This window comes from Setaria italica, chromosome II (genome assembly GCF_000263155.2).
Source record: "Setaria italica strain Yugu1 chromosome II, Setaria_italica_v2.0, whole genome shotgun sequence".
Classification (NCBI taxonomy): Eukaryota; Viridiplantae; Streptophyta; class Magnoliopsida; order Poales; family Poaceae; genus Setaria; species Setaria italica.
In genome coordinates, this window is record NC_028451.1 from 4,339,697 (window position 1) to 4,361,072 (window position 21,376).

At 44.7% G+C, this 21,376-nt stretch overlaps 4 protein-coding genes across 8 annotated transcripts; 2 read left to right on the forward strand and 2 right to left on the reverse strand.

Moving 5' to 3' along the window:
• The first annotated feature begins 434 nt into the window (after window positions 1-434).
• LOC111256246 (protein FAR1-RELATED SEQUENCE 7-like) lies at window positions 435-2,139 on the forward strand. Its single transcript, XM_022823928.1, has 5 exons — window positions 435-551; window positions 646-801; window positions 1,080-1,358; window positions 1,470-1,555; window positions 1,797-2,139. The coding sequence occupies exons 3-5, from the start codon at window positions 1,329-1,331 to the stop codon at window positions 2,101-2,103; spliced, it is 423 nt and encodes a 140-aa protein (XP_022679663.1). The 5' UTR covers window positions 435-551; window positions 646-801; window positions 1,080-1,328; the 3' UTR covers window positions 2,104-2,139.
• On the forward strand, window positions 2,131-3,949 carry LOC101761809. Its single transcript, XM_004955583.2, has 4 exons — window positions 2,131-2,178; window positions 2,278-2,736; window positions 2,823-3,110; window positions 3,215-3,949. Exons 3-4 carry the CDS (start codon window positions 3,081-3,083, stop codon window positions 3,665-3,667), a joined length of 483 nt encoding a protein of 160 aa, XP_004955640.1. The 5' UTR covers window positions 2,131-2,178; window positions 2,278-2,736; window positions 2,823-3,080; the 3' UTR covers window positions 3,668-3,949.
• A 1,598-nt stretch (window positions 3,950-5,547) lies between these two features.
• LOC101762227 (phosphopantetheine adenylyltransferase 1) lies at window positions 5,548-7,763 on the reverse strand. Its single transcript, XM_004955585.3, has 6 exons — window positions 7,581-7,763; window positions 7,403-7,474; window positions 7,249-7,308; window positions 6,499-6,593; window positions 6,163-6,232; window positions 5,548-6,064 (listed from the first exon to the last, which is right to left on the reverse strand). The coding sequence occupies exons 1-6, from the start codon at window positions 7,719-7,721 to the stop codon at window positions 5,936-5,938; spliced, it is 567 nt and encodes a 188-aa protein (XP_004955642.1). The 5' UTR covers window positions 7,722-7,763; the 3' UTR covers window positions 5,548-5,935.
• A 940-nt stretch (window positions 7,764-8,703) lies between these two features.
• Window positions 8,704-12,718, reverse strand: LOC101762906. Of its 5 annotated transcripts, none has more exons than XM_022823882.1 (5): window positions 12,544-12,718; window positions 12,295-12,401; window positions 11,558-11,721; window positions 10,354-10,700; window positions 8,704-9,688 (listed from the first exon to the last, which is right to left on the reverse strand). In XM_022823882.1, exons 4-5 carry the CDS (start codon window positions 10,678-10,680, stop codon window positions 8,999-9,001), a joined length of 1,017 nt encoding a protein of 338 aa, XP_022679617.1. In that variant the 5' UTR covers window positions 10,681-10,700; window positions 11,558-11,721; window positions 12,295-12,401; window positions 12,544-12,718; the 3' UTR covers window positions 8,704-8,998. The 5 variants fall into 5 exon arrangements, with proteins under 5 accessions (XP_022679617.1, XP_004955644.1, XP_004955643.1 ...); XM_004955587.3 differs by having other exon boundaries at window positions 8,704-9,760; window positions 12,544-12,714; XM_004955586.3 differs by having other exon boundaries at window positions 8,704-9,760; window positions 12,468-12,714.
• Window positions 12,719-21,376: the final 8,658 nt, after the last annotated feature.

A 21,376-nucleotide genomic window follows, 5' to 3' on the forward strand; every position in this document is an offset into this window, starting at 1 on the left:
AAAAAGAAGAAAAATCGGTCTCATCGCCTCCGGTCAGTGTTTCGTGACGTGGCCAGGCGCTAGTGCAACAAAATGGTGGAAGCGGAACATGGTTTCATTATGGTAAGTACATCGACGCCGTCTAATAGACGGTCTCATGCATTGACACGTCGATTCAACATGCAACATATGCAATGAGTTGTTATAAGTTGTCTGGTAGAGCTATATAATTTCTTAATTTGTGCATATGCAAAAAAAAATTATGAGTTGCGTGACAACAATAACTCGTAAAATAATTATTGAGTTGCCTCATAATCCTACAATTTAGCTTATGAGGCTATTATTCCGTGAAACAGCGATCTCTTTCTCTCTCTTTTTTCTTAGCATCGTAAAAAAAAACCTACGTGATAATACACGAGATGACCTGGGACCGTGCAGCGATGTACTTATATTTCGAACGGAACGGACGCCCCGGTAACCATTCGCCATTTCGCTGCGCTTTCGAGCGGGAAACGGCGGCGGCGCCGGAGATGGCGGGCGTTCCGGGCGCGGGCGGCGGCGGGCACCAACAGGTACGTGCGCGCGCGGCCCGCTCTCCATCCCGTCGTCTCCGCGAGCGGCGGCCCCGATGGTTTGATCCTTGCCGGTAACGCATTTCGTTCGCAGGGTCGGGCGTCCCAGGCGAGGCGCGGTTGCGGGCGGCACGAGGGCGGCGGCGCCGGGCGTTCGGTTCGGGGGGAGCGGCTGCGCGGGTGCGGAGGCGGCGCAGGACGGAGGTCCCGCGGCGGGTGGCGGTGCCCAAGCCCGTGGCGGCGTGGGGAGGTCAGGACCCTTTGTTTGGGGAGTAGGGTTTAGGGGAATAAATTTTGCTCGGAATTTGTTGTTAGCGGCACCGTTGCGTTGAAAGTTAGCTATACGCGAATAGATTGGTAGATTTGACGGCTAATTGTTGATTCAATAGGCGGGCATTCGCCCCCTTCTTGCTTTGGTAATTGGTATTGGCTTATTTGGGTTTATTGTCAGGGCTTTTGCTCTGCTGCAGCAAATGTTGATAGCAGCCTTGGGTGTTGACTTACAGTCTCTGCATTTATCTGGTATAGGTTTCACCGGGATCATGTTCCAGAGGAAAGGGAGCCAAAACTAGGCCGTGTGAGTGCTTATGAGCAATCGGTGAAAAAAATATGCTGATAAGAAGTCCAATATTGTTATCAATCCGGCAATAGGCATGTCCTTTGATTCCCAAGCTGAAGCATTTGAGTTCTACAACTTGTATTCCTGGGTGGTGGGGTTTGGAATACAATGGGGGAATACAATGGAATAGCAGCGCTAAGAATACATGCAAAAGTGTTATGGTGCAAGAGATAGTCTGCAGCTGTGAGGTGAGTACATGTTCTGCTTATGTAGTTATGCTTCCATTGGTATGTATAGTTCAAATTTTAATCACGGAGAATGTGACGCGTCTTAATTGTGAAAATGGCTGTGTGTTTTAGGGCAAAGCAGAGCTGTCTAACTCTGCATCTGTGAGAACTGATTGCAAGGCTAGGATCCAGCTACACAAATTTAATGACAATGGATGGTACATCCTGCAATTCCGAGGTGATCACAATCATCCCCTCTCTGGCACATGCAGTGAAAACTTGATTTGGCCTTCTCACAAACATCTCGAGCCCTACACTAAGGATATGGTATGCCGTCTTAGGGATAACAATGTTGATCTTAATAGGATGCGCTACCTCATTTATAGCTTTTTTGGGGCCATGAAGAAAGGCCCTGTTCAATAAGTGGGCTTTGAAGTCATTGTGTGAGTCTATAACCAGGGAGCTCCCAGAAGAAGAAGATGCATGCAAGACTATTGAGTTGTTTGATCAATTCAGTTCGTTGAGAAGGGATGATCCAAGCTTCCAGTTTCGTGTTGAGTTGGATGATACTAAGAGACAGTTTAAGTCTGTGTTATGGACGAATGGGCGTAGCAGGATGCAATATGCACAAACATTTGATACAACGTATAGAAGTAAGCTGTATGACATGCCTTTTGGCTTGTTTGTTGGTGTTAATAATCACTACCAAAGTGTCATACTAGGAGGAGTGCTGATGCAACATGAGACAGTTGAAACTCTCAAATGAGTGTTCCGTGAGTTCATTACATTAATTGGGAGGGGGGGGGGGGGGGCGGTAAAGCTCCAAGTACTATTCTCTCAGGTACATTCTTTTTCCAAACTTGATCGTGTTTTCAGTTCCGATTTGCTGCTTTCACAGGTTTTCAGCTGACATTAACTCCATTGATTGTGCTAAATCTAGGCCAATGCCATGCGATAGAGGTTGCAATCCAGGAGGTATTACCAGATACGACTCACAAATGGTGTAAGGTGCAGGTGCTGAGCAAGGAGAATGAATTCCTTGGGCCAATATTTTCAAAGAAGACTGGAGTTAAGGATGACTTCCAAAAGATCACTGATAGCAAGTTGACTGTTAGAGAGTTCGAGTCTGCTTGGCAGCACCTTCTAGATAAGTACACCTTGCATGGCAATGTATTTCCTTTCTCAGATTTATGATTCTCGACATAAATGGGCGAAGCCCTACTTCAAAGAGAAGTTCTGTGCTAAACAGACTAGTATGCAAAGAAATGAGTGCGCGGACTACCTATTTAAGGGTTATGTGCCACTGAATAGATCTATCAACATGCTTGTGCGACACTACAACAAGCTCCAATCTGATCTTGATTCAAAGGAAAGCTTCGAGGAGAATAGGAGTAGGAAGGTAATATGTCCTGCATCACCAGCATGTTGGCTTCCATTTTTTTTTTCTCCGCTGGTGAGTTCTGATATGAAGTTCTTTGCCTGCAGAGGTCCAGAGTTATGAGCAAGGGAGTTCCAGTCGAAGAGCATGCTGCAAAGATCTACACAAGGGCTATGTTTGAAAAGTTTGATGAAATAATTTTCCAGTCTGGTTCGCATGTGGTGGATGAAAAGGTGTGAGGGAAGGCATATTTGGCAAGGCACATTAGGAGTGACTGCCGGGAGAGTTGGTCACAGGTGGAGTTTGAGGTTACCATTCGGGCTGAAGATGGTGCAGTTGTTTGTGAGTGTGGATTGGGGGATCACATGGGGATGCCTTGCTGCCATGCTGTGAAGGTAAGATTTCCACGGTGCCTGAGATTATGACATGGGATGCTTTCTTCTTAATGCAATGGTGCCTGGTTTTAGATGTAATCAGAGTGACATTTGTGTCGATGCAGGTGATGATACACTTGGGAATGCTAGAGATTCCAGCTGGAAATATTGTGAAGCACTGGACAATGGATGCAAGGGATATTTTGCCGGCTCAAATGATTGAACTTGAGAGTGATAAGTTGACAGAGAACTCACAGTCGTATAGACAGTCGGATTTGTTCATCCTTGCCTTTGAGTTTGCGAAGTCTTGTTCCAGGAGTGATCAGACTTTTGAAGGAGGGTTGGCAGGTCTGGTTCAATTGGAGCAGGACCTTTTGGAGCTCAAACAAGTCAGGGATGGTTCTGTGTTGTCCGAGAAATGCAGCCGTTCTGCCGCCCAAGGTTCTGATGCGCAGGGCATGTCTGCTGCAGCTACATATGATGCTACCTTGGCAGCCCAGGAACGGAGAACTGAAGTAGAGGCACCTGATCCTAAATGCAAGATTGTTCAGCATACCCAGGCAAAAGGACCACAATAGATGTGTACGTGCCAAAGCGTGGTGGTTGGTTGGTTTGTACATATCCCAAGGAAGGTAGCAAATAGCAACTTGCAGCTCATCGAGGAACATGTGAGTGGTGGTGTTTGGTTGGTTATGTAAGATAACTGAATTCTGGTGGTCGTAGTCGGGTCAGTAGGAACTTAGTGAGACGATGGACCCCGGAGCTTTTTCTTTTGCTCAAGTATTGTAAACATTCAGTGATGCTGAGAACAAGACAATTCCAAGCTGCATGCGAAACTTACAACGTTATATTTGTCATCCTTTTGGTCTGTGTAAGGTGCCATCCACTTTCGATATGCGCATTTGGTGCTGCAGACATGTGATCTATGGAAGATGCTACCATGAGTCTCTGATGCGCGTTTGGTACTGTCTGATAGCTATATGGTATGTGCTCCTCTTAAGAGGTTGTGTTCCAGTTGAGAGTTGGGCCAGTCACGTCTCAGGGACTGGGACTGTATCCCAAGAAATTTCTGTAAAAATCACAATGTCCCAACCGGAGCCAAAGTCAATAACACAAAAGTTGGATAGCCTTGCGCTCTCATTTGGATGTTCACCACGATTTCACCGACAGCTTAGGGATGCCACAACATCTCGTTGGCGTATTTCACCTTGGCCTTCCTCGTTTACAGCGGCAACCCTAGGCTCTGAGCTCCAAACGAGAAAAAAAATTATGTACCTGCAAAGGAGAGTCCTAGAATGCTCTCTTGACGCAACGATTAACTCCCCTCCAGGCCTCCAATTTCTACGACTCTCTCAACATAGGAAAGGAAGGTTTAACACAGATGGCCACATTATCTATTGCTGTTGGGTCGTAGCTTTTTTTTGTTTGTTTGTGGGAATGGACTAAGTAACAACAAGGGAAAATATAACTGTGAACACAAATGTGGCATAATTTCATCAGCAGGTCTGACAAACCATGGAGAATCACATCCTTTTTTTTTCTTTGCTTTTCTCAATTAAAGAAGTTCTTATACTGGTTATAGCCAAACCAAACAGTACGTCTACATTGCCAGGGATTCACACTAGACAAAAAGACTGACCAATTTGTTAATGGGAGTAGGAAACGATAACATAATAATGCAATGTGCATAAAAAGCTTCAGGATACCCAATCAAATGTGTCGATTCAGGACACCACCTTCAAGGTCTTCTGCCGGGCCTTCAAGCTGGTGTACTGATCCAGCAGTGTCATTCTTGAGCCCATGGGCCATAGCCATAGAGTTCAGCAGGCCCAGTGCGAGAGATTTCTTGCATTCTGCAACAAAACGCTTTGATGGCAGGTCCTTCAGGAGTCCAGGACTCTGATGGTACTAATCCATCAGGCCACATTGATGAACAGGAAATTTGCCACCCCATCCAAGTACTACACCTTGTTCATTGGATTTATGCTACCTAAACAACTAAACTCTTTCTTCTTTTCTAAGGTTCCTTGTTCATTGGATTTATGCTACCTAAACAACTAAACTCTTTCTTCTTTTCTAAGGTTCATCTGATTTTTTAAGTGTATATACATTCTTATACAAGTCTTAGCAATATAAACACCAACATCATTTGTATCAGCCATATTTTTCAGTTCTTCAATTCAGTATTCGATACAAAACACATCTATTAACTCCAGTAAGGATAATACCACTTTAGAAAGGTCACTTCTGTCTAGATTTTCTGTATAAAGATCGTTATACTAGACTGAATTCACCAACTATTCGAAACGACAGGGTTGTAGAGCAAGGTTTGACTTTTCAAAATCTAATCCACCTAACAAAATTTCTGTGCAATTATAGGCTGTCTTTAGTTTTCTGGTTTTACATTGATGAACAACCCCAGATTCTTGAATAACTAATGTGCATACGCAATATGTAGTAGGGGGACCAAGAGTATAATGATTTTTTTTATTTTGCATGAGTTCTTATGAAGTACACACCACATGAGTACATAACATAAGGTGAACAATATTCATCTGTAGTTTTGCCACCATTGTCGACAACACCCAAGGGGATTTCCCCTTTTACATTCAGAAGGCAATGCCGATACAAAATCTGTAATTTTGGTCAGTAGAAAGAGTACATGTTGCCAGGTTGATTTTATAAGGTTAGACCGTTAGAGTAAAAGTGTTACAGGGTCATGGGCATTGCTTCTGAATGTAACCAAACTGTCAGCTCTTATTATCCTTTTGTTGACAGTGAGCTTGGAGCAGATCACCCCTCGTTTATGCATTCATCTAATCAAATTCACATATTTTTTTTCCTCCCTAAGAAGCTTCATGGATAGCAGTTTTTGCTTCGCTTTGTTCAGCTTGCTCTGCCTCAAGCTTCCTCAAAGCAGACGAACTCAGTTTCTCCCCTTCCACACCTCCAGAAAGTAGATCGACGACCTCAACCTGAAATTTAGGTCATCCACATTTGTATCTGTTACACAGTCCATCGAGTAGTAGACTGATATCAATTGAAGGAAATATAAAAGCAAGCGCTAATACACCTTCAACAGTGGCAACCCTTTCTCTTCTCTTTTTCTATTTACGGCAAGTCCACCATTTAGTGTCTCCTTACTGAACATAAGCAGCATTGCTACATCAAACGAGGCACAATAGAAATAGAAGCTTAAAAATAAACATGAACTGTTTACATGATTAGGAGACCACATATTTGAAGTTCAACATTTTGAGATAATTCAGATACCCTTTGTATAGTTTTGAAGTAGTAGGTAGAGTATTGCGTTTTACATTTTGGTATGGTCCCATGCATGGCATGAAGAACACATGGAATTCTAATGGACAACTAAATGCCTGAAAAAGGATGATGCTACTGTTGATACCTGACAGTAATAGCATCCAACTTATCATCAGTAATGGAAGGTCCATAAGGATCCTCAATAGGCTCCACTTGTACTATCAGTTCTGGCTTTATAGACTGCAAATAGTGACAGACAATTCATGAGCTATTGTCAAACATCAAACATTAGACGGAACACAGAAACATGGGCATATTTGCTTTTCCAAGTTCCTCCTAATGCTTACTGCAGAGAGCCATGTAAGAACATGCAGAATTAAAGATATGGAACTGATAACCCCTACACATTCAAAAGCATGAGCCTCCAAAATTTAAGGCAACGCTAATTTCCTTTCCAGAAAGTACACCATGCTAAATCTTTTTTTTCTAACAGGCAACTAGGAACAAATAATCAATCTTCGACACAAGATTCAATACAGTCATAAATTCATAAGGAAACTCTTTGCTAAGTTGGAAGTATCTGGTCACATAACACGAACTAGTGAGCATGTGCAGACACTAATTCTAGTGTCTCTGTCCAACCGATGGGCTTCTGTATGCAAACAACTAAAACTTGATGCTCATGCACCTTTTTACTGTGCATATTCCTCTGTGCTTGCACCATTTTATGAACCAATGCAAAACCACAGCTTTGATGAACATAACACCAAATGAATGGCAACAGCAACAAACCAAACCAATCTGTGAGGCCAATTTCAGACACATATCCCCCAAATCCTTCTAACTCCTCACCAGCAGAAATCACACAAAAACAGGGAGGCAGGGAGAGCGCAACCTTGATGTAATCCTCCACGGCTTTGATCCGCTTCTCCACGGGCTCAATCAGCTCGGCATACTACAAAACACAGAACCATCAGAACCACGAACCATCAGAAGCCCCAACAGCAACAATTGATGAGAGAAGGAAAAGAAAAAGGCGAGATTCTTGCCTCCTTCTTGGCGAGCATAGGGCCCGTGCAGACGCCCACCACGATCCGTTCCCTCGCCAAATCCGCCGACGCCTGCCGCCCACCAATCCCCAGGCCCCAGAGAGACAAACAAGGGTAATTCGTTGTAATTTTGAGGACGACCAAAAATCTGCTCTACTCTGTTTTTCTTTCGCAGAACCTTGAGAAGGCAGCGGTGGCCGTCGTGGAGGCGGTCGAAGGTGCCTCCGAGGACCACAGAGCCGTACGGCGGGGTCGCCTCCTCCTCCGAAGTCTGTGGCGGCGGCGGCGCTTCGACGGCTGGTGTGCCGCCGGCAACCATTTTTTCCTCTCTCTGTGGCTTGTTTCGTTAAAAATGGGCTATTGCCTACGGGAACAAGAGAGTGTACGGCCTCTTCTTCTAGTCGTAGATGAAGGGCCCAGATTGGCTGACGTGGCGCTTGGGCGGGCACTGATTCCTGTCTCTTCGTTGACTCTTACCTTTTTTCAGAAATTGATTCTGAAATTGACCTTTTCGAAATCCAACTAAATTTCTAGTTGTTTGATTTTCTCCACCTACAATTTCTTTTTTTTTTGCGGGTACACCTATATTTTCATTTATCGAGTTTTTTCAGACTCGGTGTACATCAGGAATTGTAAGGCAAAATTGACTGCGACGATACGTGGAAATACCATTTTTCAAAATATTTTTTTTCAAGAAACGAGCCATAATATTTTCTGACAATTTAGCAACTCACGTCAAGTCCGATTACAAAAACTTTATATACATTTTCAACCAATTTTGAGAACTTGGTCCCCACAGGGGCATCTAACAAAATTTGAACTTGAAGAGGACATGGATGCATTTACTACATGATGAATTGATGGTGCACTTAATCTTATCACAATTCATGAAAGGTGACAGTGACGTGGACCACCGCTACAATTTAGCAGCTATTGAAATCCAGACATGCCTTTCGTATGATGGGAGAGAAAAGGACCCAAGCGTCTGGGTGTTAGGCTTCAGTGCACTGCCTCTTGCAGCAATCTCTTTCCCATGAAGTGGTATTCACCCACTGGTAAGAAATCTCCGCGTGTTCACAGCATGAGGTTGAAACATCAGCAGCACCAATACAAGAACTAGTAACATACTCTTCTATAACACTTTATACTCTTAAGAAATAAAAATCATTTTCTTGTTGCTTCTGACTTCTGAATCAGATATTAACCTGTCAGGATTGCACCTGGGACATATCTGAAGCAAGAAAAATCAATGGTGAATCATTACAGCCACCAATATACAGAATGATACCAAAGAAAAGGTGGAATGGGTGAAATCAGTAACTGCAACTAATATTTCAACTCCCTCAAAAGAAAAAAGAAACTAGTATTTCAACCATGACTATCAACATGATAGCTCTGCATTTCCCTGAAAGCACTAATTTCATTTACTCCTGACAACAAAGTTTGATGAAGTACAAGAACTATAGGTAAGTTTCTCTTTACTCCTTTATATATACACTACCATAAAAGTAGATGCCAGCTCTACGAAGCTGTGGAGATATCTACAAGTTGGGGGTAATCCAGAGATACACCAAAAGTGTATTAGTTTTCAAATTTTCAAAGAGACAAGAGATGCCTCAACTGAAGCAAGTGCTCCTCATTTGAGATGTTCAGCGAGAGGCGCAGGTTTGTCAGTAGTGACTCCTGCTCCCATGTCAATGGTCCCGCGGCGTGGAAAGCTCTGACTGTTGATTGGTATGCTTGCAGCTCCAGCTCATGTATATTCATATGTAAACCAGATCCATTGTCATCATTATTCTCCTGGGCAGACATAGATGGACATGCAGACATGGCATCATCAGGGAAGCAACCGCAGATTCTGACTGACTGTTCGTCATCATTGGTACAGTATTCCATGTAATTTACGCTGCAGCTAGCCACTGAGCACTCGTTCTCTTCTCTTATGTGCAAAGGTATTTCAGAGGAAGGAAGAACTTTGCAATCTGGTTTTCTCTTGGTATTGTTGCTCTTGGCAAGGTCATTGCATTTGCCACTTAAAGGCCTACAAAAGCGATCGCCACCAATGTCATTCCTAGCAGACATCTTCAGAGGCAACACATTCTTGGTTACCTGCCGAACTTCATATGCAGCTACTTTCTGTTTCTTGCCTGTTCTTCTAACTAAATCGCTAGGTGGCATCGTACTCGCTTCTAGTTTTCTCTTCACAGTTCTAGCACTGGTGGAAGCACAAAAATTGGCCGCTTTCCTCTTAGTATTGTGATCATCATCTTCATAAGCTCGATGATCCTGTTCCATCACAAATTTTGAGTGATGAGAGGAGTGATTAACAAGTCGGACTGGTTTACTCAGCTCAGAGACCTGAAAAGGGGAATGATGTCATTGAATTAATTTCTCAAAGGCAAAAAATGAAAATTACACTGGTAATGAGAAGATAGTATTGCGATGTGTTATGGCAGATACTGTCATACTGAAGTCAAGCAAGTACTCATGATGAGAGGTACAACCAATTCATCACTGCTCACCTCTTGTATCACAAAATTACTATGGTAAGAAATGTTCGGTCTAACATAAGTGGAAGATTTGAAAAATATTCAAATTTCAACTTTCAACAAGTCTTATTGCTTCACAGTAAATGGAACTAAACCGTACAATGCAGAATGCTGAAATATCTATCTGAACGTTGTCCAAGGTCAGCATCCTAATTCCAAACTAATAAATTGGAAACAGAAGTACAGAACATATTCACTTATGAAGTACTTCTGCTGTCAAAAAGGTGTTTTTTCTCATGTGGCAATAAAAACTTCATTGCTTTCACTTTGAGACAAATGTAATTTAGTGGTTTGAAGCTAAAACACATGCAATGGTACTGTTTTCATTTAGATAATAACAAATCAGAAATAAATATGCTTTATAGATATTCACTAGAAATTAAATTCTAAACAACAGCTCACCCTGTCTGCTACAGTCAGCTGCTTGCTATGATAAGCATGTGGAATCCTCAAGCAAGATATGTGGAATTCCCTCGGTTGGATGAAATCCACTAGCCTGATGACAAAATAGTCATTCTTCAGCACCTCTGTAATCTTCCCAAGCCTCCACGAATTATGATCCAACACCTCGGTTACATCACCAAGAACCCATCTACTTCTTCTGAGTTGAACTGGTTGATGATGCTTAACACCTTCCTTCATGTTCTTGGATGTAGACTTTACTTGAGCAACCAAATGTGGATGATCATCCTCATAAAATGGCAGTCTTCTACTTTTTAGCTTCATCATATCCCACTATTAACCTGAGCCTGATATGTATATGCAAATAAAATGCAGACCATCAAGAAAAGTCAAAAGAAGCACTAGCACACAGGGAAGAATATGAAAATAAGAAAACAAAGATCTCATTTGCTAAGAGCCTAGATTATTGTATTTCTTGGTAAAGTGTACAAGTGGAATATAAAGTTCACTCTTAAAAAATGAGTTGACAGAAGAAAATCTAGGATACCGCAAAGTCATCAGGCTAAACCAACTATGCCTTATCAGATTAAAAGTAACAGGTTACCGCAACACGGGATTGTAACAGGCGTTTGTTGACAAAATAACAACAAAGCAAATTAGTGAGACACAAAGGTCCCTGAAGGCACATTGATTGGACCAGGAACACAGTAAAGAGCTGAAGGCAGAGCCCTATAATCTGGATGAGCAAATAAATGAAGGCAGAGTTCATTGTGCCCAACATCCAAGGCTGCCAACATGAGCCATGAAATGTTTGGTAAACATGATTCAGGAGCATTCATAGTGACATTAGAAGCAAAATTTTGTCCCTCACTCTGACATACCTTCTTGAAACTACTTAGCTTACTTCAAAGATAATCGAGGACAAAAGAACATCAGAACTTGAAGCTTAAATAGTTAATATGCACCCCAGAGATTTGAAGGAGACAAGCTTGAGTAGTGACATGCATCATCTAAGCACCACAAGCCCAGGCACAGTATTCACAACAAGACCTTATCGTTTTCAGGTTGTGAGCAGGAATCAAACACTCATGGAGGGGGGAAAAATAACTAAAATTGATGAGCCTAAAAGATATGCGAATAAACTAAATAAATGTCATCATAAGATTTAATTTCCAACATATTGTTTGATGTGAACCAAAATTACCTAAACAGGACAACTAAAACCAATTCAGTGGAAGCGCCTCTTGCTCTGGTTTCAGGCTAAGAGGCTGAACTAGGAGTAACTCTTCAGATATCCAGATCCCAGAAACAGAGCAATCCCTACATGTTGGAACCTTTTGTCCTTGGAAAAGTCAAACCACTTGTAACCTATCAGATAGAACAGATAGCACATCACTTCATCTGAAAGCATTTCCCCATTCCTGAATATTCATAAGCTCAAGCAAGATTCCTAGTAGCAAAAGAAGAACAGTAAAGAGGCTCAAACTGGAATCGCGGATGCAAGAACTAAACATAGATCTAATTCGTGCCACATTGGAAAAGGTATAACAGGAACTGAGATGAAAGAAGAAATAAACAAAGACTGAAACGAGTTGTCTTGTTCGAATCTTTGATCCAAAAATGTGTGCCAATTATCTTGAAGGCATGATCTAATCCTAATCCAACCAAAGTGCATCGTGGAAGGAGATTCAAACTAACAGCGAACTGATACGACCTTAAGAAAACAAAACATTGGGCCCTGCAGATCTGTGAGCACCCACTCTCAAAAAATCACCAAAATAACTCTGTTTTTACATCGATTTGGAGAAAACAAATCTCATGTCTGACTAGAAAGAAGACATACAGCAGCAGGGATTCAGGACAAAGAGAACTTATAGGCAGGAACTTTTATGCAAACTTTGGAGTCAATGAATCCAAGAAATCTGCTCTCAGCAGTCTCACCTGAAGCAAACCAACCCAACCAACTCGCCTTGTCGACCCAGGAACTCGAAAAACTAAAACGAGTTACTTCTGACGGACGCCCAAATATGGCTGTTCTTCCAACCAATCTGGAAAGGATTACTAGGTCAGAATCCGAGAACGGCAGCCAAGAAACGGAGAATAATTTTCCTCACCTCTGAACTCCTGAAATAGAAATCAAAATCTGGCGAGAAGAAACTTCAGAAATTTGGAGCATCGAAGGCGACCAACCTCAGGTGGGGAGGGAATGATTAATCTGGCGGCCAGGAAGCAATCGAGGCGCGCCTAATTCCGGGCCAACCGTATGGGAAAAACGGTGTGCTGGCTTGCCCTGTAGATTGGCTGTTTCTTCCAGTTCTTGCTTTCCTGTTCCTTGCGTTTTAGTCATGGGAGTTTGTTTTTTTATTTAATTTAAACCTGGCATATTCTTGTAGTGAAAACATATAGCGTGATTGACATCACGTAGTGTTCTTATACTTCGAATGCTTATGCTAAGTTGCATTATATAGTTTCTTTTCTTGTATTTTCGTAGGGTTTTTTTCTTCACATTTAGTATTGGAGATGGATCATGGATGCCATCAAGCAATTAGATACTGCAACGAATTAACGATTGAGTGTAATTTATTTATTTTTTAAAAAATGAATTGAATGTAAAAACATATACAAAGCTGTAAGATTCATGGGCATATCAAACGGTTGACTCGTTTTTTAGCAATAGAATCACGGTGGATAACTACATTCCAAAGGTGGAACTAATACAGTGAGGTGGCAAAATGCCACAAGACTACGGAGGTGACAATTGCATACTACTCCTAGTGATTATCGCTATGTCGAAATTGAACTGCAAAGTATATGTCGAAATTACTGCAAATGTCGAAATTACTGCAAAAGACAATATATTGTCAGCATGGCATGTTACAGTGGATGACATAGGCGTCCTAGAGTAGGTGATTCGAATTAGAGTGAGATCAAATATACTCCCTCCGTCTCATATGTCGTTTTATCTTTTCTAGATGCATCTAGATATATATTTGTGTCTAGATACATTGTAATAATATTATAAATTTAGAAAAGCTAAAACGATCCATAATTTGAATCCATTTATTACTTTATTTCTTATCAATTTTATTATTTTTTTTCTCGGAAACGTAACTTAGAGTTTATTACTATCATTATTTTTACTCTAATTTAGATGTAAGCATGTTTGTTGCCTAGCCGAAAAAGCAAGCCCACTAGTCTTAGTGGTTAGGTTTGGACCGAGATGACTAACGAAGCCTGGAAAGATTAGGCAGGCCACCATGTCGAGCCCGAAAAAGCAAGCCCACTAGTATTATTGGTTAGGCTTGTTGGACCGAGATAACTAATGAAGCCTGGAAAGATTAGGCCCATCTGGAGCCCAGCCCGAACATTGAATTGAATGCTTTTCCAATGTAAAAACTCACGGATGGGCCCTAAATTGCTACCTGCAATTTCTTTCGGCCAGTGATTCCGAGAATGTGTTAGAGGAGTTTGCAAGACACTGGGACGGGGCATTATGGCCACATCGTCCGGAGATTAAAGCCAGGAAAGCTAAAAGCTGATAGATTATAGCTAGTAAAGCTCGACTTATGGAGCGGTAGGTAGGCATGTGTGGTTTGTTTGTAATTCTTATCACCCAGGCGTTTAATAAAGAGGAGTGATCAGTCTAAAAAAAATTATGACTCCCTTCAGATTCTTCTATCCTCCCTTGCTTACTGTAAGTTTCTCGAGTAAGAGAGACAGGAAGAAGTAGTGAAAAAGGGAAAAGAAAAGACATTATAGTCATTTCTCTCCACGGAACCATGCATACAAGGTCTTTTCATATCGTTTCTTCTAAATTTCCTCAGGACCTGACTGGGAGTGTGCTGCTTCAATTCATTTGAAAGAAGAAAGCTAAGCAGAGCATGCGAGCCATTTCAAGTGGTAGCACACAACTGCATGGGTTTGGGTGACATCAGGAAACTTAATACTCTTTCATCCCCATGAGCTCCCAGATAGGGTCTTGAGCTGTGGCGGACGCAAGTGAAAGTAAGAAAGTGAGCAGAAGGAATTAAAATTGCTTTGAACTGTGCTTTGACGGTTTGTAGTTTTGATACGTAGGTGGTAGTTTTTTTTTTAAAAAAAAACATTGGTTCTAGTGTTATGCTATACTGATATGAAAATAACCTTGCTTTTTAGTTGACTGAGGTACTAAAACTAGACAAAATTTTTCTTTGCCACTTGCGAATTGCCACCAACTACGAAACAAATGCATCATATGCGCAAATTAAAGCCAAAATAACTAGAATAATCATTCAATTAAAAGTTGCACAAACATTTTTATGGTGGTGAAATGGCAGATGGCCCTGTGAGGCGCCTCCATCTCCCTCCATCTGCCACGGTCCGTGTGGCCTCGCGTGCCCTCTCGTCCCCACCTGCGAGTGCGAACAGGCATGCACACGGAGCCGACTCGAGAAGAATGGTGAACGCCGCCCACTCGTCGTTTGCTGTCACTTGGGCCAGCTAACAACCGGAAAAGAAAAGGCCGGCCCATAACTGGAAATTTGTTGAGATTGCTGGTTGATGGACATCAGGTTTATTAATTTGACGTGTTTGGGCTCAAATACAAAGCAACTTTGCCAAATAAAAAAAAATTATTGGCCCCTGGTTTTGAGTCCCCAGCCCCCATTTCGATCCCCAGCACCGCATTCCTTCTCGTGATGTCCGATGAACGCCGGTGAGAGGAACAGAGCAGACCAGTCCATACGGGGCACAGGGCATGCACCAACTTTACATTGAGGGGCCGGAGTTAACTTGGATCATAGTGTACTGCCAATTTTATTTGCTTTCCTTGCAGCTGTGTGCTCCTTTTGCGGATCATATACTAGGTTTTTTTTGAAACGAACGTGACAGGAGAGCTGCTGATTATATTAAAAAGAAGGAATCCAGACTGGATAAATACAATGGATCAAAAATGAAATGAGGCAAAATTGAGCCAGGAAAAGATCACGTACTAGGTAGGCATCATAGAAGAATATGTGCCATGTAACTCCATGTTTTTATCGTCATGTATAGGTTTGGAAGGCCTTAGGAAGAGTATGCGTTTATTACCAAAAGCTGAGGGAAGAACAATGGCTACGTACGTGTGTCTTCTAGATGATGGTGGCGGGAGCAGAACCAGTGGTGTAGCGCACATATTGTGAGTAGGACGGATCACCTCAGTTCGTGAACGCTAGGTTGCCTAGAACAACACGAAAACACTAGTTTTTCACACAAATAGCTAGTGACAATGTGTTAAGTAACAATTGCTTGCGGTGCTGATGCTCAGTACAGATTAACAGATGAACAAGATCAACAAAGCAGAGACAACACAAATTAAAGAGAGAAATATGGTCCCAGACGTCCCCACTTTATTAGCAATATGAGAGGTGGTTGGGTGAGAGTGAGACTCTTTACAACGATCTGATGAACTATTGGTATTTACATTTATTTTTATTTAAAATAGACGATACACATTAGTCTATTAAGGAACAATGAAATAAAACTGCAAATAAGCTTGTACACATTGGAAAGTTCATTGGGTTATTAAGGCCTCACCTTTATGACTGTGTTTGAGCTAGTGGTCATGCCTGTTATAGGTGTTCGGTTCTTACATACGGATGATGCAGCCTGGACATTTTTTGTTCAAGTATTGGATCTCTTTCCATTCACCAATGTAAATATTATGTCATTGAGATAATTAGTTTCTTGAAAAATATTGTAGGACTACCAAACGATTGTGTTCAAGTACCATGATCTGTTTCATGCATATATATAAATGTATATCATATTTTTTTAAACCGAAGTCAGCAGGGGAAGCTTCTACCTATTTTTTTATAATTTTTTATTCCAGATCTGTTTAATTCGCTTCCACGGTAGGCTAGAGACCCTTTCGCAAAGGAATATCATGTTATGTGTGTCATCGCAATGTAGGTTTGAAAGGCATATAGGAAAATAATCATGAAACACGAAGACGGACAACCGTGCACCCATGGCTTTGTACTGTACTCTGCTACAGCCTTTTGAAACACCTGGAACTGTAATTGTTTATTTTGATTGAAAATCTATCATTAACTATATTACTATATATACAATCACTATAGGTGTATTCTTGTAAAATTATATGTTATGCATGTCAATTTCATCGCAGGACATTCCATGGATAAAGTAAATATCCATGCCTTGGTGTGCTGGTTGTACCATGTTCAGTGGCGTACGATTTGTTCGGAAAAGATTGGCAACCGAGCTTCAGCGAGATCAATATAAAAATCGTAGTCTTATAAAGGTTTTACACTTTTACTCAAGTGAAGAGTAATTCCTCAAAACAAAAAATAGTTACTATGGATATTCGTAGGTTCCAACTGACCAGCCTCATCTCGAGATACATATAAATCAACAAATTAAAGCACATTTTACCTACCTTCTTCATGAGCAATGACTCAATTTACTTATTTGCTTCCTCAGCATGGATAGTATACATGTGAAGGAGAGAGTTGGATGTAAAAAAAAAGGTCACCAGCAATAATTTCTCTTCATATGCATATAGCTTATAGAACGGGCTGCCAAAGTGTGCGCTGTAGCCCTCTCAGGTTTGTGATTCACTGGCCCCAGAACTGCATTGCTTCCAAAGAAATGCATGGCATCTGTGTATGCATGTCATTGTTGGCGTAGGTTTAGATTTGGGAGGCATCAGGAGTAGAATGTGCAGTACTCATAAGATACTTGGCGGTCCAGGTTCACATGTTACTAGCTGATTGATTGATTGATGTTCCCGCTTCTGTTGTGTCTTCGACCTCAACAGAAATCAATAATTTCAACCCTTATACGTATTTTCAAAATTAATTAAATAGTAGACAGATAAATAAAGAGGGACACCTAGTGAGGGTTCTACTAAGGGCATAGCAGTGTCAAGTGAGGTGGTTTTTTTTTTTGAGGGTCAACGGGGGGGGGGGGGGAGCGCCCCACCTGATTTCCATTACGGGCCGAGGTGCGGCCAAATGCAGTACATCAAATCTTAAGCAGTAAAATGTGGGGGGGAAAGGAGATTACAGCACGTTAGTTTACATTGAACTGAACAAAAGGCACCAGGCATCGGCTGTCTGGCGATCATCGACCTTTAGTCGATGGCTCCATAGTCGGGCTTCGTCACGGCATGCGAGCCAGAAGCGCCCGATCGACGGTGTAGTGTTCTGGAAGACAAGCTCATTGCGAGTTTTCCAGAGTAACCAACAGACGAGGAGGATGAAACTGGAGTAGTGGCGGGCGGGCACCGCCACAGGGCGGGGGATGTTCCACAAGCAGCGGACCGAAACTCCGGTTGTATCGGCGGACAGCGCCGACCAGACTTGAGCAGCGAAGCGGCAGTGAAGGAGCAGGTGATCGCAGTCTTCTGGTTGGCCACAGAGCGCACACGCCGGGTCAGCAAGGATGCGTTTCTTGACGAGATTTGCCCGGCAGCTGATTCGTTCCTGCACCATCAGCCAAGCGAAGAACTGGACACGGGGGGGTGCTCGGTTGGACCAGACGAAGTTGGCAAAGGCGCAAGCGGGAGGGCCAGCCGCTTCCATGATTTTGTTGTAGGCAGCACCAGTTTGGAAGGGCGCATTGCGCGGGGCCAAGACGCTATGTCGTTGGTCTTCAGCACTGCCCAAGACGACATGGCTAATCTTGAGGTTCAGCTCATCCAGTTCATCTTCAGCCGCGCGGGTCAGCCTGGGTCTTAGGTGCCTGAGGATCCCGTCTGTAACGACCTGGGACACCGAGGCGTCTGGTTGTGTAGAGTGAGAGAACAGGGCAGGGTATAGAGCAGATAGCCGGCCGGTAGAGAGCCACCTGTCATGCCAGAAGCTTGTGCTTTCACCATTGCCAACTTCAGAGCTCGTGACCGCACGGTATAGCGGGAGCATGGTGCCCAGAGCTGCCCAGTGACCCCCTTCCAGGGATCCTTGTAGCGAGGCGAGATTAGTTCTCTCGCGAACCCATCGCGCCCAGGAGGACTCCCCCGGCCGGTAGAGGCGATGCACAAGCTTCAGCAGTAAACTCTGGTTCTTCACACGGAGCTCCTTGATGCCGAGCCCCCCCTGTTTCTTCGGCTGACAGGCATGTTCCCAAGCAACAAGACATTGAGCACCACTAACCTTGTCTTCCCCAGACCAAAGGAAACTTCGCCGTTTACGGTTCAAAGCATCCACCACGCCCGGGGGAAGGAGGAGGACGGACATTGCATATGTCAACTGGCTATCCAAGACGCTGTTGATCAGCACAGCACGGCCTGTGGAGTTGAGAAGGCAGGCACGCCAGCCACTAAGCCGTCGGTCTGCCCGATCAATCAGGGGAGTGAAGGCCGAGAGCTTGAGCTTCTCGTTTGACAAAGGGAGTCCCAGGTAAGATTGGGGGAAGGAACCAATCTGGCAGCCCAGGATCTGTTGCAAGGCAGCCACCTGATGCAAGTCGACATTCATGGGGACCATGGTGCTCTTGTTGAAGTTGATGTGCAGTCCAGTGAGATCAGAGAAGAGGTCCAGTACCTGTTTTAGAGCCGCCAGACTGTCTTGATCGGCCTGCAGGAGGATCAGCGTGTTGTCCGCATACTGCAGCACCGGGCACGGCTGATCAGAGCTGGCTGGGTGGAGGATTCTGCGGTCTTGCTTGATCATCTGTTGGAGCACATCCGAAACAAGCAGGAACAGGTATGGAGACAGCGGGTCACCCTGCCGGAGGCCACGGCTGCAGGGGAACCATGGTCCAGGCACGCCATTCATCAGGACCGCAAGCTTGGAGCTGCGCAGTAGCGAGAGAATCCATGTGATCCATTGCTCAGGGAAGCCCCGAGCGGCGAGAACGTCGGCCAGGCAGCGCCAATCAACTGAATCAAACGCTTTTGCAAAGTCCAGCTTCAGGACCACGGTAGGAAGTCTTCGTTTGTGACAGCACTGGATCAGCTCAGTTGCATAGATGAAATTCTCTGAAATCGAGCGCCCCTTGATGAATCCTGTTTGGTCCGGGTCAACCAGCTTGGGGATCCGGCACTGGAGCCGTGAGGTCATTATCTTGGAGACGATCTTGAGGGAGCAGTTCTGTAAGCAAATCGGCCTGTAGTCACCGGGGGACATTGCCGCCACATGTTTTGGGATCATGACGATGTAGGCACGGTTGATGCGCTCGAGCTCGGCAGTCCCCTCCTGGAACGCCTGCGCGAGCGCCATCACCGTGGGACGGACCGTGTCCCAGGCAGCAGCATAGAAGGAGGGGCCGAATCCGTCGGGGCCGGGGGAGCTGGTCCTGTTCATTGCACGGACAGCTGCTCGGGCTTCACTCTCGGTGAAAGGAGCAAGGAGCGGGGCGTCCACTGCGCGCGGTAACCCTGCGTACATGGATGCAAGGTCGACCCCGCGCAGGTTCACCTCGCGCTCAGCAAGCAAACCTCGGAGATGCTCCGTGAGCGCCGCCATCTTCTCCTGGTGCGAGGTCAGGACCACGCCATTGACGTTCAGGGTGCGGATGTTGTTCCGGCGCAGTCGGGCGGTGGCCTGCGCGTGGAAAAATTTCGTATTTGAGTCTCCTTCGCGCATCGCACGGAATTTGCCGCGCTGTTTCCAGAACGCCGCCCGTTCGCGCAGCACCATCGCGAGCCTGTCCTGGCACGCCCGGCGCAGCAGCAATTCACCTGGGGAAAGATGGCGGAAATCTTCGAGCACATCAAGCAGAAAAATGACAAATTTGCAGTTGGAGTGGAGAGCAGGGGGGGCACGCTTACATCGCGCCCAAGCTTTAGACGCGCATCGGACCGCCTTAAGCGCTCGAGCAATCGCGCCAGCCGCATCAGGATCGCCGTTCTGGACCCAAGCTGGCAGGATGGTAGGGAGGTAGTTTGCATCGTGGAGCCAGGAATTTTCAAACTGGAAAACGCTGGTTTTGGGGATAGAGGTGGACATCTGGAGGAGGAGGGGGGTGTGATCCGAAGTGGTTTTTGGCAAGGAACAGAGGGAGGAGGTCGGGAAGGTTGTGTTCATCGCCAGGTTGAAGAGAACGCGGTCAAGGCGGGCGAGGGTGGGGGGGTCTCGGTGGTTGGACCAGGTGAAGAGGCGGTCCAGAAGAGGCAGATCAAGAAGGCAGAGCGCGTCAATGGTAGAGTTGAAGGCATCGCAGAGGCCGGGGTGGGAGGAGCCATTGCTGTTCTCGTGGGCGCTCCTGGTAAGGTTGAAATCGCCAACCAGAGCCCAGGGACCCGAGATATGCTGGGCGAGTTCATGTAAGTCTTCAAGGAAGGACAGGGAGTCGCGATGGTCCGCGGGAGCATAAACGTTAGTAATAGCGAAGGAGTAGTTGGAGGCCGAGGAGGAGAGGACAGTGGTTAGTGTGTGCCGTCGAGCAATGAAAGATTCAGCAGCGAACACCGACGGATCCCACGCAGTGACCATCCCCCCACGCGTATCAGAAGCATCGACACAACGGAAGTCAGAGATGGAGGGAGGCAGGAAGGAACGGGCTTTTAGGTTGTCTAAAGCACGCAACTTGGTTTCCTGCAGACAGACGATGCTAGGACGCGGGGAGGAGACAGCGTCTCTCACAACCGTGCACTTGTGGGAATCGCCAAGGCCACGAACATTCCAGGAAATCAGAGAAAAGGAACTGAAATTAAGATTCATAGGTTCGATTACAACACCAGAGCAAAAGCATAAAAACATCCTTCAGAGGCCCGAGACAAGGGGCTAAAGAACAGGGGAGCAGACACTGGAACCAATTCGAAGGAGCAGCCGAGACACACAGGCTGACAGGTAGCTGGCATTCCTGCAAGGAGGGGGCAAGCAGCAGAAAGCCAGAGCAAACTAGCCGGAGATCAGGCATTAGGGGCGCCAAGCACCTCATCCAGCTGGGTAGCAGTGGCCTCTCCGAGGGCAAGGACCTGGTCCAGAGCTTTAGCCGTCTCCTGACCGAGCCCCACTACATCAGCAAGCTTCACCAGGTCCGCTCCGGAGATTGGCTTCTTCCTCTTCGCCACTTTTCCCACCTTTGCGTATATCCGGGC

Excerpts from the sequence above, each read along its gene's own strand:
- LOC101761809 (XM_004955583.2), top strand. The coding sequence starts at position 3,081 with ATGGGGATGCCTTGCTGCCATGCTGTGAAG. Across the intron at positions 3,111-3,214 it reads CTTGCTGCCATGCTGTGAAG|GTGATGATACACTTGGGAAT; the intron begins GTAAGATTTCCA and ends GTGTCGATGCAG.
- LOC101762227 (XM_004955585.3), bottom strand. The coding sequence starts at position 7,721 with ATGGTTGCCGGCGGCACACCAGCCGTCGAAGCGCCGCCGCCGCCACAG. Across the intron at positions 7,475-7,580 it reads GCCACCGCTGCCTTCTCAAG|GCGTCGGCGGATTTGGCGAG; the intron begins GTTCTGCGAAAG and ends GGTGGGCGGCAG. Across the intron at positions 6,233-6,498 it reads TTGGATGCTATTACTGTCAG|TAAGGAGACACTAAATGGTG; the intron begins GTATCAACAGTA and ends GCTTATGTTCAG.
- LOC101762906 (XM_022823881.1), bottom strand. The coding sequence starts at position 10,680 with ATGATGAAGCTAAAAAGTAGAAGACTGCCATTTTATGAGGATGATCAT. Across the intron at positions 9,761-10,353 it reads AGCTGACTGTAGCAGACAGG|GTCTCTGAGCTGAGTAAACC; the intron begins GTGAGCTGTTGT and ends TCCCCTTTTCAG.
- LOC111256246 (XM_022823928.1), top strand. The coding sequence starts at position 1,329 with ATGGTGCAAGAGATAGTCTGCAGCTGTGAG. Across the intron at positions 1,359-1,469 it reads AGATAGTCTGCAGCTGTGAG|GGCAAAGCAGAGCTGTCTAA; the intron begins GTGAGTACATGT and ends TGTGTGTTTTAG. Across the intron at positions 1,556-1,796 it reads AAATTTAATGACAATGGATG|GGAGCTCCCAGAAGAAGAAG; the intron begins GTACATCCTGCA and ends GTCTATAACCAG.